Source organism: Amia ocellicauda, chromosome 1 (genome assembly GCF_036373705.1).
Source record: "Amia ocellicauda isolate fAmiCal2 chromosome 1, fAmiCal2.hap1, whole genome shotgun sequence".
NCBI classification, from domain to species: Eukaryota; Metazoa; Chordata; class Actinopteri; order Amiiformes; family Amiidae; genus Amia; species Amia ocellicauda.
The window spans coordinates 5,515,046-5,531,857 of record NC_089850.1 but is presented as its reverse complement, the minus strand read 5'-3'; the positions used below and the strand labels follow the sequence as shown (position 1 = coordinate 5,531,857).

The following is a 16,812-nucleotide window of genomic DNA, read 5'->3' as shown; positions in this document are numbered from 1 at the left end:
AACTTCTAAGTTATTAATTATTGTGATAATGAAGGTCGTAAAAGATGTAACCATTCTTTAGATTTCTTGTGTTGGCATAGTTCAAAAACAGTATAAAAACATTTTAAACATTCCTTATTATAAGTACATTGATGACTAAGGGCCGGATTAAATCAAAATTTTGACCCACCCGGTCAATAGCAAACTACAGACCTGTACATCATAGCGGTTACATTTCTGATTAGAAGAAAGTGGCTTCTTACTAAAAGTGAAGCCGCAACTGAGTACAGTTCTGTAGTTTTCTATTAGCGGGTGGGTCAAAGTTTTGATTTAATCCGACCCTAAGTACCCTAATCATGTGGAGGATGTGAATGCAGTACAATGAGTTGAATTAATGTCTCCATTTTAAAGGTTTACTCATTTTTGATCAGCGGCTTGCCAACTTTAATGTTCTCAAACTTTCTATGGAGGAACTTGCTTCCTTTTGGGTAATATGTCAATTACGATTTTGTTAAACACAAGATTCCTCCAGGGACTGCTTGTAATTGAATTGTCTTTAATTGCAAACAAAGCAATGCCTAAAAAATAAAAAAATAAAATCTGGATGCCAGTGCCAACAGTCTAGAATCTAGAGTATCAAAAAGTATTCCATCAGTCTAATGGCACTTGATTTTTATAATCAAATTCCAACCCTTCTTTCTACCTCAGTATGATTCTTCATTTTTTTTTTAATTCCCAAAAATGGTCTTCCCTATTGCTTTTATTAATATTTTCTTCTCTGCAGATTCTCAGTGGATATCCTCTATGTTTTCCCTCTACACACAGACATCCCTCAATGAAAGCTGTGTATGCGAATGCCAACACGTTTTCCCACCATCCTTTCACTGGACATTTTGTATTGTTTCCCTCAGTCTCATTATGCTGCCATTTGATGTCTGTGAAACAAAACAATGTGAAAGAGCCTTTCTCTTCTGACCAGATATTGATTTAGGATGCAATGTATCCATCACTTCATTTCATTGGGGGTCCTTTTGTCTGCTCTGCTACGTGATGTTGGCTACAGAGAAACTATTAAACATTAAACAGCAATGGACTGAGAATAATGGGTCACTGCCAAGATCAGTCAAATGTACGAGCAAGGATGAATGGGGCATAAATATTCCCAGTTGTATTAGATAGCCCATGCTGAGTCTTACTGTTTAAAGTTTAAAATGTTTCTTCATTTATGAATTATATGGTATCCCTAATTCATAGTTTTAAGTGTTGCCATTTTAATATTACATTTGAGAGTGCGTGTGTGTTTTAGATCAAATATATTTCTGTATTTATGAAATATTAGATTGTTTGTGTAATGTTCAGCAATGCGTTTTAAAAAAGAAATAAAGTACATTGATTTATTAAAGGTAATATGTGGTTTATGTTTAAATATGGGGTATGTTTATTGATATTAATTAACTGGTTTCATTTTGAAGAACTATGTGAAGATGAAAGAAAAATGATTTATAATGACAGTACTGTTTACTATTCAACAGGGAAAGGTGTACATATTTGTAGCCTTCAAAACACCAAATATATATATACCTGCCTACAACTTTTGCACAGTACTATATATATATATATATATATATATATATATATATATATATATATATAGTACTGTGCAAAAGTTGTAGGCAGGTGTGAAAGAATGCTGTGAAGTAAGAATGCTTTCAAAAATAGACATGTTGATAGATTATATTTATCAATTAACTAAATGCAAAGTGAGTGAACATAAGAGAAATCTACATCAAATCAATATCAAACCACACTTTGCCTTCAAAACAGCATCAATTCTTCTAGGTACACTTGCACAAAGTCAGGGATTTTGTAGGCATATAGTCAGGTGTATGATTTAACAATTATACCAAACAGGTACTAATGATCATCAATTCAATATGTAGGTTGAAACACAATCATTAACTGAAACAGAAACAGCTGCGTAGGAGGAATAAAACTGGGTGAGGAACAGCCAAACTCAGCTAACAAGGTGCAGTTGCTGAAGATAGTTTACTGTCAAAAGTCATACACCATGGCAAGACTGAGCACAGCAACAAGACACAAGGTAGTTACACTACATCAGCAAGGTCTCTCCCTGCCAGAAATTTCAAGGCAGACAGGGGTTTCCAGATGTGCTGTCCAAGCTCTTTTGAAGAAGCACAAAGAAACAGGCAACGTTGAGGACCGTAGATGCAGTGGTCGGCCAAGGCAACTTACTGCAGCAGATGAAAGACACATCATGCTTACTTCCCTTCACAATCGGAAGATGTCCAGCAGTGCCACTGACCCCAAACATACAGTGAAAGTCATTAAGAACTATCTTCAGCGTAAAGAGGAACACAGAGTCCTGGAAGTGATGGTATGGCCCCCACAGAGCCCTGATCTCAACATCATTGAGTCTGTCTGGGATTACATGAAGAGAGAGAAGCAACTGGGGCTGCCTAAATCCACAGAAGAACTGTGGTTCGTTCTCCAAGATGTTTGGACCAACCTACCTGCTGAGCTCCTTCAAAAACTGTGCAATTGTACCTAGAAGAATTGATGCTGTTTTGAAGGCAAGGGGTGGTCACACCAAATGTACTTATTACATTACATTTTATAAGTAATCGCAAGACCTTAATACATGTTTATTCATGCTTTGAAAACCAAATATTGGACCAAAAATTGACAAGCCTGAACTACACCATTGGTGTTACCATTAGGGGCAGTGTTTTTAAGAACCTGTTACTATCAAGACTCTGTCGTTGTTCATCTCTATAAACCAATGGAATGTACTTCAAATGGAGTGATGCCATTACTGACCCATATGCAAATTAAATATATTGCAATATATGAAAATATATTGGTCAACTGTAAAATATAATGCATAATAAATTTTAGTCCCAAATATATTCATATGCATTACATTACCTGTTTGGTATAATTGTTTAATTATACACCTGACTATATGCCTACAAAATCCCTGACTTCGTGCAAGTGTACCTAGAAGAACTGATGCTGTTTTGAAGGCAAAGGGTGGTCACACCAAATATGGATTTGATTTAGATTTTTCTTCTGTTTACTCACTTTGCATGTAGTTAATTGATACATATAATCTATTAACATGTCTATTTTTGAAAGCATTCGTACATTACAGCATTTTTTCACACCTGCCTAAAACTTTTGCACAGTAATTATATGTTTATATAGTTTCCCGTGTTATACCTAGATATTTGGCACCTGCTACAAGCTCCACAGCAGAGATCCAAAATCAAAAATGTCCAATTTCAATCCATTAAATAGAGCAATCATGTTGTAGATATAACCCCATTTTACACCTGATGGGCAGATATAATATTATATAGAGGTAACACTTTACAGTAAGTGTCCATAATTACTGTGTATTTACACTGTAATTACTTGTTACAGTGTAAATACAATGTACATAGACATAATTACAGTGGTAGTTACCACATAATTACAGTGTAAATACTCAGTAATTAGGGACACTTACTGTAAAGTGTTACCTATATAGATACTATACAATCAGTAGTAGTAATAGTAGTAGCAATAGTAGCAAGTAGTATTACAATGACCTCAGAATGTTTGACATTGAAGTGATAGGCTGATAATTAAGTAAAGCACTGAAAATGATAAAGATCTGTATACACTCTTTTATTTACTCTTTAATTCGCCTATTTCTCATGGATATAAACATGGGGCATATACTACACATATGGGAAAGTGATCAAAATATACAACAATGACCCTGCTGTGTTATTATTTAAAATATACTGTCACTGCAAATGCCTTTAATTACTGTGACGGGAGTTACCTGTTGAGAAATGGCATAACCGATGATGACGTCTCCCTCAGGAACATCCCAGGACACGGTGGCTGAGTCTGGTTTCAGGTGTGTGACAGTGACGTTGACAGGAGCTGGTGGCCTATCTGTAGATTGAGAGAAAGGATACATTGTTTGAATGGAGAGAACTACAGTTTCTTTCTTCCTGTACACTCTCTATAAACCTGTCATCTCAGTTTTGTAGGGGCTGCTGAGACAAGCTGACATGTTCATCCATCACCCGGCTGTAGCATTCATTTTCTTGCCCTACTTAATTAAAAAGTAAATGACAGTTGAAGGTTTGCTTTCAAGAACTAACCCTTTCCTCCTTAATAAAAAAGACAGGCCTGATGGATATTTTGTAGGGGCTTCCTTGCAATTAAAATAACATTTATCCCCAGAAACATTCATTAATTAAAATAGCAGGGAGATGATAGACAATCATCTACAAAACACTGGACTTACTGAATACCTTACTTAAAAAAACATATATATTATTAATCACTGAAATGTTGTATAACCCATGTTATTAATCCTATATTGTACCATAGGGTTAATCAATCATAATGTATTTATGCTCCTAATTAGTTTATTGGCCTGAATGCTGTCTCCACAGAGCTCTGATTGACTGCTTGACTGGCATGAGAATGCAGTGGAATGTGTCATCTATTTGCATGGGCAACTGGCCAATCAGGCGAGAAACCTCCGGCTACATGAGGCTCAGCTAAAGGCTCTTTTATTTAGTCTAGTCTCTGAATTGACAGAGATCAGTGACTGCACTGCTGTCCTGTTAAAGACATGCTAAAGAAATGCTAGTCATGTCATGTAACAGCACTGTTATAACACAACTCTGTTTGGGTCTTCTTTCTTTCTCCTCAGGTGGAGTTATCAGGAAAAACAACAATACACAACACTACATCTAATTTTAGCTTTGTAAAATAATACAAATGCTACTACAGTGAGGGAAAAAAATATTTGATCCCCTGCTGATTTTGTACGTTTGCCCACTGACAAAGAAATGATCAGTCTATCATTTTAATGGTAGGTGTATTTTAACAGTGAGAGACAGAATAACAACAAAAAAATCCAGAAAAACGCATTTCAAAAAAGTTATAAATTGATTTGCATGTTAATGAGGGAAATAAGTATTTGACCCCTTCCACTTAGTACTTGGTGGCAAAACCCTTGTTGGCAATCACAGAGGTCAGACGTTTCTTGTAGTTGGCCACAAGGTTTGGCCTCTCAGGAGGGATTTTGTTCCACTCCTCTTTGCAGATCCTCTCCAAGTCATTAAGGTTTCAAGGCTGACATTTGGCAACCCGAACCTTCAGCTCCCTCCACAGATTTTCTATGGGATTAAGGTCTGGAGACTGGCTAGGCCACTCCAGGACCTTAATGTGCTTCTTCTTGAGCCACTCCTTTGTTGCCTTGGCTGTGTGTTTTGGGTCATTGTCATGCTGGAATACCCATCCATGACCCATTTTCAATGCCCTGGCTGAGGGAAGGAGGTTCTCACCCAAGATTTGACAGTACATGGCCCCGTCCATCATCCCTTTGATGCTGTGCAGTTGTCCTGTCCCCTTAGCAGAAAAACACCCCCAAAGCATAATGTTTCCACCTCCATGTTTGACGGTGGGGATTGTGTTCTTGGGGTCATAGGCAGCATTCCTCCTCCTCCAAAACACGGCGAGTTGAGTTGATGCCAAAGAGCTCGATTTTGGTCTCATCTGACCACAACACTTTCACCCAGTTCTCCTCTGAATCATTCAGATGTTCATTGGCAAACTTCAGACGGGCCTGTACATGTGCTTTCTTGAGCAGGGGGACCTTGCGGGCGCTGCAGGATTTCAGTCCTTCACGGCGTAGTGTGTTACCAATTGTTTTCTTGGTGACTATGGTCCCAGCTGCCTTGAGATCATTAACAAGATCGTCCCATGTAGTTCTGGGCTGATTCCTCACCGTTCTCATGAACATTGAAACTCCACGAGGTGAGATCTTGCATGGAGCCCCAGACCCGAGGGAGACTGACAGTTATTTTGTGTTTCTTCCATTTGTGAATAATCGCACCAACTGTTGTCACCTTTTCACCAAGCTGCTTGGCGATGGTCTTGTAGCCCATTCCAGCCTTGTGTAGGTCTACAATCTTTTTCCTGACATCCTTGGACAGTTCTTTGGTCTAGGCCATGGTGGAGAGTTTGGAATCTGATTGACTGATTGCTTCTGTGGACAGGTGTCTTTTGTACAGGTAACGAGCTGAGATTAGGAGCATTCCCTTTAAGAGAGTTTTTGTTGTTGTTGTTATTCTGTCTCTCACTGTTAAAATACACCTACCATTAAATTTATAGACTGATCATTTCTTTGTCAGTGGGCAAACTTACAAAATCAGCAGGGGATCAAATATTTTTTCCCTCACTGTAAATGTCTGTGGGTCATATACAGAGTACAAACTAAAGATAATCACTTCATCCTGTAGAAAAATCTTATTTGGCATCTAAAAAATGTATTTGAGAGGAAGGCCGTTTGTACTGGTTGATTCATAGCATTGCCCCTGGCCATAAACTGCTCCATAATGATGCACATTAGAGACTGCAAGAAACATCTGCACCAGTGACAGCAGGACTAATTAGTGCATACATCTTAACAAATCTTCCACGGCAAGCCCTACTTTTGAGCATTAGAGGCTTCAATTTGTATTTTGTCAGATTGATTCAAAGATACCCACCTGCTATTTGGAGTAGCATAAGCATTACAACCAGAGACCACAGGCACAAATCAAGACATTGACACTTGATATTATCCTTTCCGAAGTATAAGTGGTATTTACCAAAAAGCTATCCCTTAGTCTTCAAATAAAGATGTCTCTATGATCAACTGTGCAGGATTTGTAGTGGGCTGAAACATAATTTGAATTTAAAACGTTTTATTATATAAATGTACATTTTTAAGTAACAAAACTTGTATACCTTCATCTATTTTGGAATACATACAATGCTGTTGTTTCAGAAATTATTATTAGTAGTATTTGTCCAAAGCACACAACAAACTGAAAGGTTAAACTCTCCCTTAGTGAACCACTACCCAGAAAGCAGTCATACCTCCTAGGTAATAAAGTAATGAGCTGGTACGTTAATGGAGACAAAACAGCTGAGACCCCAGAGATCTGCTTTAATGTGTTTATTCAGTAATTTAATGATGCACCTTCTTCTGGTGAGCATTACAGGACTTAATGAATCTCAAATGTTGAGGATGAGGGGTCATGTTGCACAATTCCTTTGTAGTTTAGGTAGAGAAGTGATGGACCAATTCTATATCCTCAGATATTTTTTTTAAAAACAGGTTACATTGGTAGGAGAAAATAAATATGAATAGAATCAATGTAAAGGTCTATGTGAAGACCTTTTGCAACTGAAATAAAAATGCAAACAAACCAAAACTGTGAAGATTCAGACTGAAGACAGACACAAAAATGCAAAGGATTCGACAGATGAAATGCAAACTTTGTAAATTCTTCAAATCAGCAACACATGGGCACAGTCATTGAAGGACACACATCTACCTCCAGGTGTTTTGCTGAAGCTGTTCAAATATGTATTCACAATTATATGTTTGTATTTAGTCGCAATTAACCAGCAAACAGCCTGTCACTAAACAGTTTTTTCTGTTGCCTGGGTTAATGATGAACATTTTCTGCTCAATCTCATTAGACATTTTGGCTTGTAGTGATGTCATTGCTGTGGACATCCATTTCCCTTAATTATAACATTGCATTAAAATTAATATTGTCACTGTTTGAAAAGAATATCCAGCATTTACAAAAAAAACCTAATATGGATTTGAATCCATGATGTACTTTTTGTAATATGGTTCTGGTTTTAAGGTAGCTGACTAGCATACATCAATGTGACACAACACTCTAGTAATTGACACAATGGGTACAAACATCCTTTTCATCCTATGCAATTGGTATCATTGATTTTTATTATGGATGTATGGTATACATAGCAAGGCCCAAAATGAACAACACCTAGAAGAAATGGGAACCAAAGACCAGTGTTATAAAATTAAGGTGATACCCATACCATCTGTGTCAATGTACACATCAGGTGTGCTGGAGGAATGAGGAATGTTTATTCACATGAATTGGGTGTTGAAAAATGCAGTGTAGCTTGGTGTATTAAAATAGCACCATAATGAAATCATGTGGTATTCCTGTATGAATTAATTAAGAATCACACCACCTTATTTTAATGCCTGACTGCCATGTCCATACATTTCCCTCGCTTATACTGTCCACTTGTCTTGCGGTTTAGCCCTTTTACTTCAAGGTTTAGCTTTTCAGCGTTTCCCTTGGATTAACTAACATTTCAACTAATTTTATTCATATGCAACTCAGCAGAAGATTAATAGATGTAAAGAAGAGGCAGCATGTAAATATGAAACATACAAGTAATTCCAAATTAGTGCAAAAAAAGGGAGAAACATAACTGGAGATTCTATTTGAAATAAATAAATAAATAATACCAATGAAATGTATTGCACGTAGCTGATGCCCTGAGGCTAGCAAACCTAATTTATTTTGAAAGAATTCTGGAGTGAGGTCAACAGAGAAGCAGAATATTACAGTACATCATTAATATCATGTGATAGAGAAGGTTGTGGACACATGGGTCTCCAAATACTTAGAATTAAAAGCAATGAAAAACACATCTCAAGAGTTGCACAATGCAGCTGAAGGGTGCTTTTTATCATTTAAGTACAGGATTGCAGACCAGACAGAAGAAAAATAAAGTAAGCAAAACCTTGAATAGTTTTTACTAAATGTTGCACTTGGTTTATTTTTAAACCCAAATATAAAGTTTCCCAATGCAGAAAACACATAACCTATTCCATGCATTGGTTAAAACACATACAACAATTGAATGGGTCAATCAGTATTTTTCCCTTTTATCCCAACACCTCTGAACTTCTTCCATTGCTCAGAAAACTGGCAGCCAAACCTATACCTGGTAAATGTGGGCCAAAATAGCTGCTATCTCCAAAGAATGCCCAAGTTCCAAAACATGCAACAGGGGACATTCACTCCTTTGCAGATGAAAACTGCTGATGTTGTGTATGTAGTCAGAACAAATGTTGTGCTTTAAGTGACACATTTAAATGAGTCAGGCTGATTTAAAACAGTTGTCTTTCACTGTCGTTACCATTTTTGTCAGGATGTCCTTGTCATACTGCTTTGAACAGTATTACTTTCATAATAATCATATTTCAAAATTCAGCATGAAAACAATGATACTGATCAATAATGAGAATTTTAATTTGATTCCCTTTATGTCCATGTTCAATTGTTTAGTGCTGCATTGTTTTATGAGCAACCCGCATCACTGACAAGCATGGATAAAATTATCTTTACAGGACACTGTTTTTAAATCAGATTTGGACTATTAAAATTATTATTTTATAAACATATACACTCACCTAAAGGATTATTAGGAACACCATACTAATACTGTGTTTGAACCCCTTTCGCCTTCAGAACTGCCTTAATTCTACGTGGCATTGATTCAACAAGGTGCTGAAAGCATTCTTTAGAAATGTTGGCCCATATTGATAAGATAGCATCTTGCAGTTGATGGAGATTTGTGGGATGCACATCCAGGGCACGAAGCTCCCGTTCCACCACATCCCAAAGATGCTCTATTGGGTTGAGATCTGCTGACTGTTGGGGCCAGTTTAGTACAGTGAACTCATTGTCATGTTCAAGAAACCAATTTGAAATGATTCGACCTTTGTGACATGGTGCATTATCCTGCTGGAAGTAGCCATCAGAGGATGGGTACATGGTGGTCACAAAGGGATGGACATGGTCAGAAACAATGCTCAGGTAGGCCGTGGCATTTAAACGATGCCCAATTGGCACTAAGGGGCCTAAAGTGTGCCAATTAAACATCCCCCACACCATTACACCAGCACCACCAGCCTGCACAGTGGTAACAAGGCATGATGGATCCATGTTCTCATTCTGTTTACGCCAAATTCTGACTCTACCATCTGAATGTCTCAACAGAAATCGAGACTCATCAGACCAGGGAACATTTTTCCAGTCTTCAACTGTCCAATTTTGGTGAGCTTGTGCAAATTGTAGCCTCTTTTTCCTATTTGTAGTGGAGATGAGTGGTACCCGGTGGAGTCTTCTGCTGTTGTAGCCCATCCGCCTCAAGGTTGTACGTGTTGTGGCTTCACAAATGCTTTGCTGCATACCTCGGTTGTAACGAGTGGTTATTTCAGTCAAAGTTGCTCTTCTATCAGCTTGAATCAGTCGGCCCATTCTCCTCTGACCTCTAGCATCAACAAGGCATTTTCGCCCACAGGACTGCCGCATACTGGATGTTTTTCCCTTTTCACACCATTCTTTGTAAACCCTAGGAATGGTTGTGCGTGAAAATCCCAGTAACTGAGCAGATTGTGAAATACTCGGACCGGCCCGTCTGGCACCAACAACCATGCCACGCTCAAAATTGCTTAAATCACCTTTCTTTCCCATTCAGACATTCAGTTTGGAGTTCAGGAGATTGTCTTGACCAGGACCACACCCCTAAATGCATTGAAGCAACTGCCATGTGATTGGTTGGTTAGATAATTGCATTAATGAGAAATTGAACAGGTGTTCCTAATAATCCTTTAGGTGAGTGTACATTATTTAAGTGACAATGTATACATCCCCAATCAATCCCTAAATATATGGTAGCTGTTATCCATGATCTGTAATATGGGAAAAGGAAATCCCAGTGAAGGCTTTATATTATTTTATCATTGAACAATAAGTATCCTTCCCAGAAACGGTTAATATCAGCTCATCTTGTACACACATGTCTGACAAAGTGTCCCACAACAGATGAGGATGAGGAGTGAGATGTTAAAGGATGGGAAGAACGTTTTAATTGATTTTCAAATGGAAAGAAAGTATTGTATTAATAAACTACACAATATATCTAAATGTATCACATCCAGTTAGAATTAACATTACTTTATTGCTTTATCACATTTATAGTGTCTTGTATCTGAATGTGTATTAAAGGTTGCTATATAACAGAAATAAGTGTTCAGATGTGAATATTGTAATGTCTATGAGTGTAGCAATGGGATAGGTTTTATGCTAAAATTCATGTTTCTTCTAGATTTCTAGAAATACTCTAATGGAAGTAATTGGTATGTTGAAATTTCTGTGCATAATTATTAAAATAATAATAATAATGACCACTGTTGGTAACACTCTATATTACAGTGTGATTAATAAATTATTGTTACATAGTTTATAAAACAGTTAGGACCCGTTAATTTAATTTATTTGGAAACTGCCAAAACACTATTTTGTTTCAAATACTTATTATAAATTACCAATTATATTTTATTAATATCTTATTGATCATTTATAATGTAATTATTAATGGTTCTTAACTGTTTTATACACTTTTTACCCATCATATATTAATGATACTGTGATATAAAGTGTGAAAAAATACACATATATACATATACTCTACTTAGGATACAGTATATATATATGCATTAGATTGTTTGTTTATTTATTTATTTATTTATTTATTGTGCACACGTGTTTCTTTTATTGTGTATCTTCCCTAAGATATCTGTGTTTATTATTCCATTATTCCAAGGCCACCCCGTACTGGGAGTCATCAGGTAAACAGGAGAACTGATATTTTCTTCAACAGTAAAAATCCTGCAGACAGGCTGACATGCTCATCCATCACCAGGATTAGCCCATGTTTACTGCCGTTGCGTTTGATGTGAGACCTGTGGAGAGCGCATTGATTTTGCCTGGAGTTGGCTTCAATGTGCTTTCTATCATTTCAAAGGGCCCTTCCACAGCTTCCTTGACACACAAGGGGAACAATGGCTATATGAAGGTCAATTATGAAACAAGGATATGTATTTGCGAACAATCAGAAAGGTTAAATAAGAAAAAGGGATGGTCAAGGGAATGACACAGGACATTTAGTGTTAGAATTGTGATTAATATTAGAAAAAAACAGAAACTGTAAAAATAAAGACATAGAAATGAACATATAATGATTCCAATACGTTAATGTGTGAGCCAGCTAAAATACAAAATAAAATACTATAATGGAATACTTGTGACTGTATTTTAGCTTCTTCGTCAGGTCAGCATTTTTCTTGTAAATGTAAACAAACAAATTACAAAATAATTAAGCAAGCTTAAATGAACTGTTATATCTATCAAAAATGTTTTGCTGACTATTAATTAGGGACATGCTCAAAGCCAAAGCAAGATCGATATAACGTGGTTTCACATCTAACCCGGTAAGAGTTTTTGGCTCGCAAGGACCACGTTATATCGGGGTAGATGTGTATATTTATTCATATATATTGTGACACTGTGCGGGCGAGTTGTGAGAAGACCGCCCCGGAAGTTGCTGCTCTTCCCCAGACCCTGAGGGAGGCGTACATGACAAACTGACTTGCCGTGAGTGGCTTATGGCTAAGTTTAAACAGTGTCAAGGGGGAGTGCTGAGATTTTAGGAGTGAGTGAGAGAGAAAGAGAGTGAGAGGAGACAGAAACTCAGGATTGATCACGGTAGCAGGACTTGGATTTATGGACTTGATTACAATTACACACTAGAATTTGGCTTCAAATTAGTTACAGTGGCTATAGCATGCATTCACCACTTTGGTCTATTTCACATTTTGTTGTGTGACAACTTGAATTTTGTATGCATTTAAATGTTTTCTTCCCCTTTGATTTACACAATCTACTCCACACTTTCAATTTGAAAGACTTGAATATTGCCTTCCTCCAAAGATCCCCATCCAACTTGAACTTGAGCTTGAACAATTTTTCCAAGAAGAATGAGTGAATACTGTAGAATTTAGATGTGCAAACCTGGTAGATACTTACCCCAGAAGACTCACAGCTGTTGCTGCTAAAGGTGTATTGACTGAGGGGGGTGAACTATAAGACCCCCAGTGCTGTGGATAATCCCCCCACAGTGTCACAATATATATATATATACACAAATATCATAATGATTTAGTTTTATATGACTCAACAAATTCAAACACTGACCCTCTTCCTTTAATTGTGCAGGATGCGAACACATGTTCAGGGAGCTGGTTTGTACTCAGGATGCAGATCACACTATGAACACTATGCCTTCTGGTACAAGCTGATTACAATTCCTAACTGGCAGTAGGGATCCACATCTCCTTATACTCATCCTGTATTTCCAATCCTTTGTTGTCTTAACATCCCAAACAAAACCCCTCATTATTTAGTTTCAAGATGATGGCAACTCTTCATATATAATTGTTCCTAGTGGAAAGCCCTGTGACGTATTATTAGAGTCACAATATGTGTGTATATCCCTGGCAGTACAGGCTATATGTGTGTGTATCTCAGCATATAAAGAGATGAGATGACAGACAACATACTAAATGGATTGTAAGGGGGGCTAAATATATATCTAGCTTTCCTGGTTAACACAGCACATGCAGATGGCATTTGTGGAATTCCGTCATTATGTCTAAAATGATAACCATAACACAAATAAATATATTCTGAGGGCAAAGTCTTCTGAAGGAGTCTTATAATGTCGAAGAAAATATAATAGCTTAGATATGAAATTATGTTCAAAGGAAGTATTAAAAATCCAGTAAAAAGGCAGGCATTTGGTTCATCCGCTGCCTTTCTAATGCTTCATATTGTTGCCCAAGGCATTTTCGAGAGTCTCTTGGATTTGCAAATGAAAGAAGATGTTTTCAAAGGCAAAACCCTATTCCTTGCTTAATAAATCACTTTCATTGCAGTTTGTCTGTAGGTAATTATGGAACATGGTAATGGAACAAAGTCCTAATGTGTTTCCAATTAATGTATTGTATTTTCCTTTTCCATCTATGCAGGACACTTAAAGTTATAGGCTTAAAGGATATAGCTGAAGGTTTGAATCATTATAAAATTACACCTGAGCCAGACTAAAGCATGTCATGTCTTGAGCAAGAGCTACATATTAAATGCATTTGATTACAGAGACAGATAAACAACACATCTAAAATGGTGTGGCATTACAGTTCTTTAATGTCTCTTTTAAAGATTATTATAGAAGGAAACTATTATAACTTATAGTAATTTAGCTTAATATCACTAAATGTAAATGAATGCACAACTGGATGGAAATAACCAAAATAATTATTAAAATGGATAATGAATGTATGAATGAATGAAGGATTACATACATACATACATACATACATACATACATACATACATACATACATAAGAAAGTTTACAATCGAGAGGAGGTCATTCGCCCCATCGTGCTCGTTTAGTGTCCATTAATAACTAAGTGATCCAAGGATCCTATCCAGTCTATTTTTGAATGTTCCCAAATTGTCTCTTCAGCCACATCGCTGGGGAGTTTGTTCAGATTGTGACACCTCTCTGTGTGAAGAAGTGTTTGCTGTTTTCCATCTTGATACATACATACATACATACATACATACACACATACATGAGGACAAACAGAAACACATTTTTGTTTCTGCATAATTTGTTTTTTTTTTTGTCTTCAAAATAAAATTAAAGGGATTATCCTGGAAATACCGGATATTCAAATAGGAACCAATGAAAGTTTTCTATTTTTTCCCCTAGGATGTCCATCATGTGAATGGCAATTTGCACAAGTCTAACTCCTGTACTGTGTGCAAAATATAAATAAGACTCTGAATTTTCTATGGGGATCAATCCTGCCAGGCAACTGCAAGGTCAGTCTGAAAGGGCTTAGCCAACAGTGGCATATATGAGCTGCACTGTGATGACCCACTTAGAGTCAATTGTGGTTTTCTTCGCAATAAGTAGCCCAGAGTTATTGTTTTTGTTTTCTTGTTTGTTTTGAGAAGGGCATTTTACTTATTAAGTCATCTTTTACTACCACACAAAATCACAAACCTAGGTAAAGAACAAGGAGGCCCTTGGGAAATTGTCCCAAAAGGGCAGCTGCTAGTCTCTTTCTTTAATGGCACCTTCCATCTCTGTGCAGACGGCAAGAAAAATGAAGTCTGTGACAGCAACTGCAAGGTATGGGTGAAGACTGGAAGATGGGAAATGATGAGCTCCGTTGTGGGGATCTTGACTGTGTGTTTGTTTGTGTCTTAAGAAACACTTAAAGGTGGAAAAATGGGCCATTGGGTGCATTTATAATGCAATTGATCCATACAGTTCATCCAATATTAGCAATGAATAATGACTGATTCATGTAATGACTATCATATCTGAATGTTGACACTTGCAGAAAAAATAAACTGTATTTTAGGCATTATAGGGTTTAGGTTCAGACAAATAATGAAACAATACAAAAATAACATTGCAAAACAATAACATCTTCAAGCAAGTACATAATGAAACAAACTATTTGTGAAAAGAAAAAGTAAACAAAGTTAGTATATTTACTTATGTCTGAAGATAATGATATGTAATGATATGTAAGTCCAGAGGAAAATTAAAATATGTGTTCTTTTCTCTTAGTTCAAGTGATATGTGTGTATTGGTGGGTATTCTGGTTATCTTTGAGTGGAGAATACCGCCCAGAGGGGGATGGGATATTGTCGTTACCATAGGCATTCATTAATGGATGGTCTAACAATGCTGCCTATAGGCCGCTCTGTGTTGTCACTCAGTCTGACCCCTCTGCCTGCTTTTTAATAGTACAATACAAAGTGAATCAGCCTTAGTTTGGTAGTATTCCCTTTCTCTTTTATACAATATTTTTGTTTCCTTCTTTCTCCTGACACTAAAATGAAGACCAGGCCAAGGCACTACACTTGATTGTATTGTATTTAAAAATGATTGACCTGATAGATGGAGGATAATTATTATTTTATTGTTAGGTACCTTAAGACACAATATCATAATGTACATTTAAATTGCAAACAAATAATAATAATAATAATAATAATAATAATAATAATAATAATAATAAAAATAATAACAATAATTATGATGGTGAGCTCACTGTAGTTTAAAGAGTATCCTTGAAAAATGAATTATTAATAAATACTTGCATCATTATCAGATCTCTGTAATTTAATTGAGAAGGCGGTGGATTAAAACACAAATTACAGCTTTAATTTCAGGTTGAAATTTACTGAGCCTTTTTATACAAAGGTTCAAATTGGACATTGGACATTATGCTTTCTGATGGTCATATAATTGCTATACTTAATAGACTTAGGCTTACACCAAATCACTACTTTGACTTACCTGTGAATTGTAAATCATACACGTACCCTTGTGCTTTCTTATTTTTAAATCATACAAATTCCCATCGGCCAATATAATAAATTGTGATACAGGTCTGAAATGTGTCTTTGGCGAGTAGGTCAAAGTTTTGATTTGGTCTGGGACTAAATGTATATATGCTGTATAGAGTGGTTCATGCATACATATTTGATACAAATCATTATAAATCATATCAAAGTGATCACAGTATCAGCAAATGTGAGCAGAGCAACTGGGAGCAAAAATGCAGGTAAAATAGTAGAGTGTTTCGAGTACATGTGATATTATATGTCAGCACTGCAATTCTTGATACTTCCAAATAATAAACATGATAGACAGCCAACACTGCAACTAATAATTTCATTTTTCCTGCATTTGTAAACAATTGTAATAAAGGAGGAAGTGTGAAGTAAAGGAAGATTGATCAATAGAGAGCCATGACCCACAGACCACAGAGATTTGCCATAATTCTCAGAACTTCACACTGCTTCGGTAACTGGAAGATTTCTCACGGGCCAACGCAGGAATCCATTTGTATTGATGAGGATGAATGCAAAGCAATTTTTGTTTCACTTGTCACAACTCTGCTGTTATGCTGGGTAAATTTGAGAACAAGTGTTTTCAAGACAACTGCAGGCATTTGTACAATACGACAAAGAATGCAACA

General features: G+C 36.6%; 1 protein-coding gene across 1 annotated transcript in view; it reads right to left on the bottom strand.

Moving 5' to 3' along the window:
• The window catches only part of LOC136752746 (fibronectin type III domain-containing protein 4), a 68,695-nt gene that overhangs the window by 36,774 nt on the left and 15,109 nt on the right, over positions 1–16,812 (bottom strand). The window contains exon 2 of the mRNA XM_066708349.1: positions 3,830–3,945. Coding sequence (XP_066564446.1) covers positions 3,830–3,945 — 116 coding nt within the window. The remainder of the gene's footprint in view (positions 1–3,829; positions 3,946–16,812) is intronic.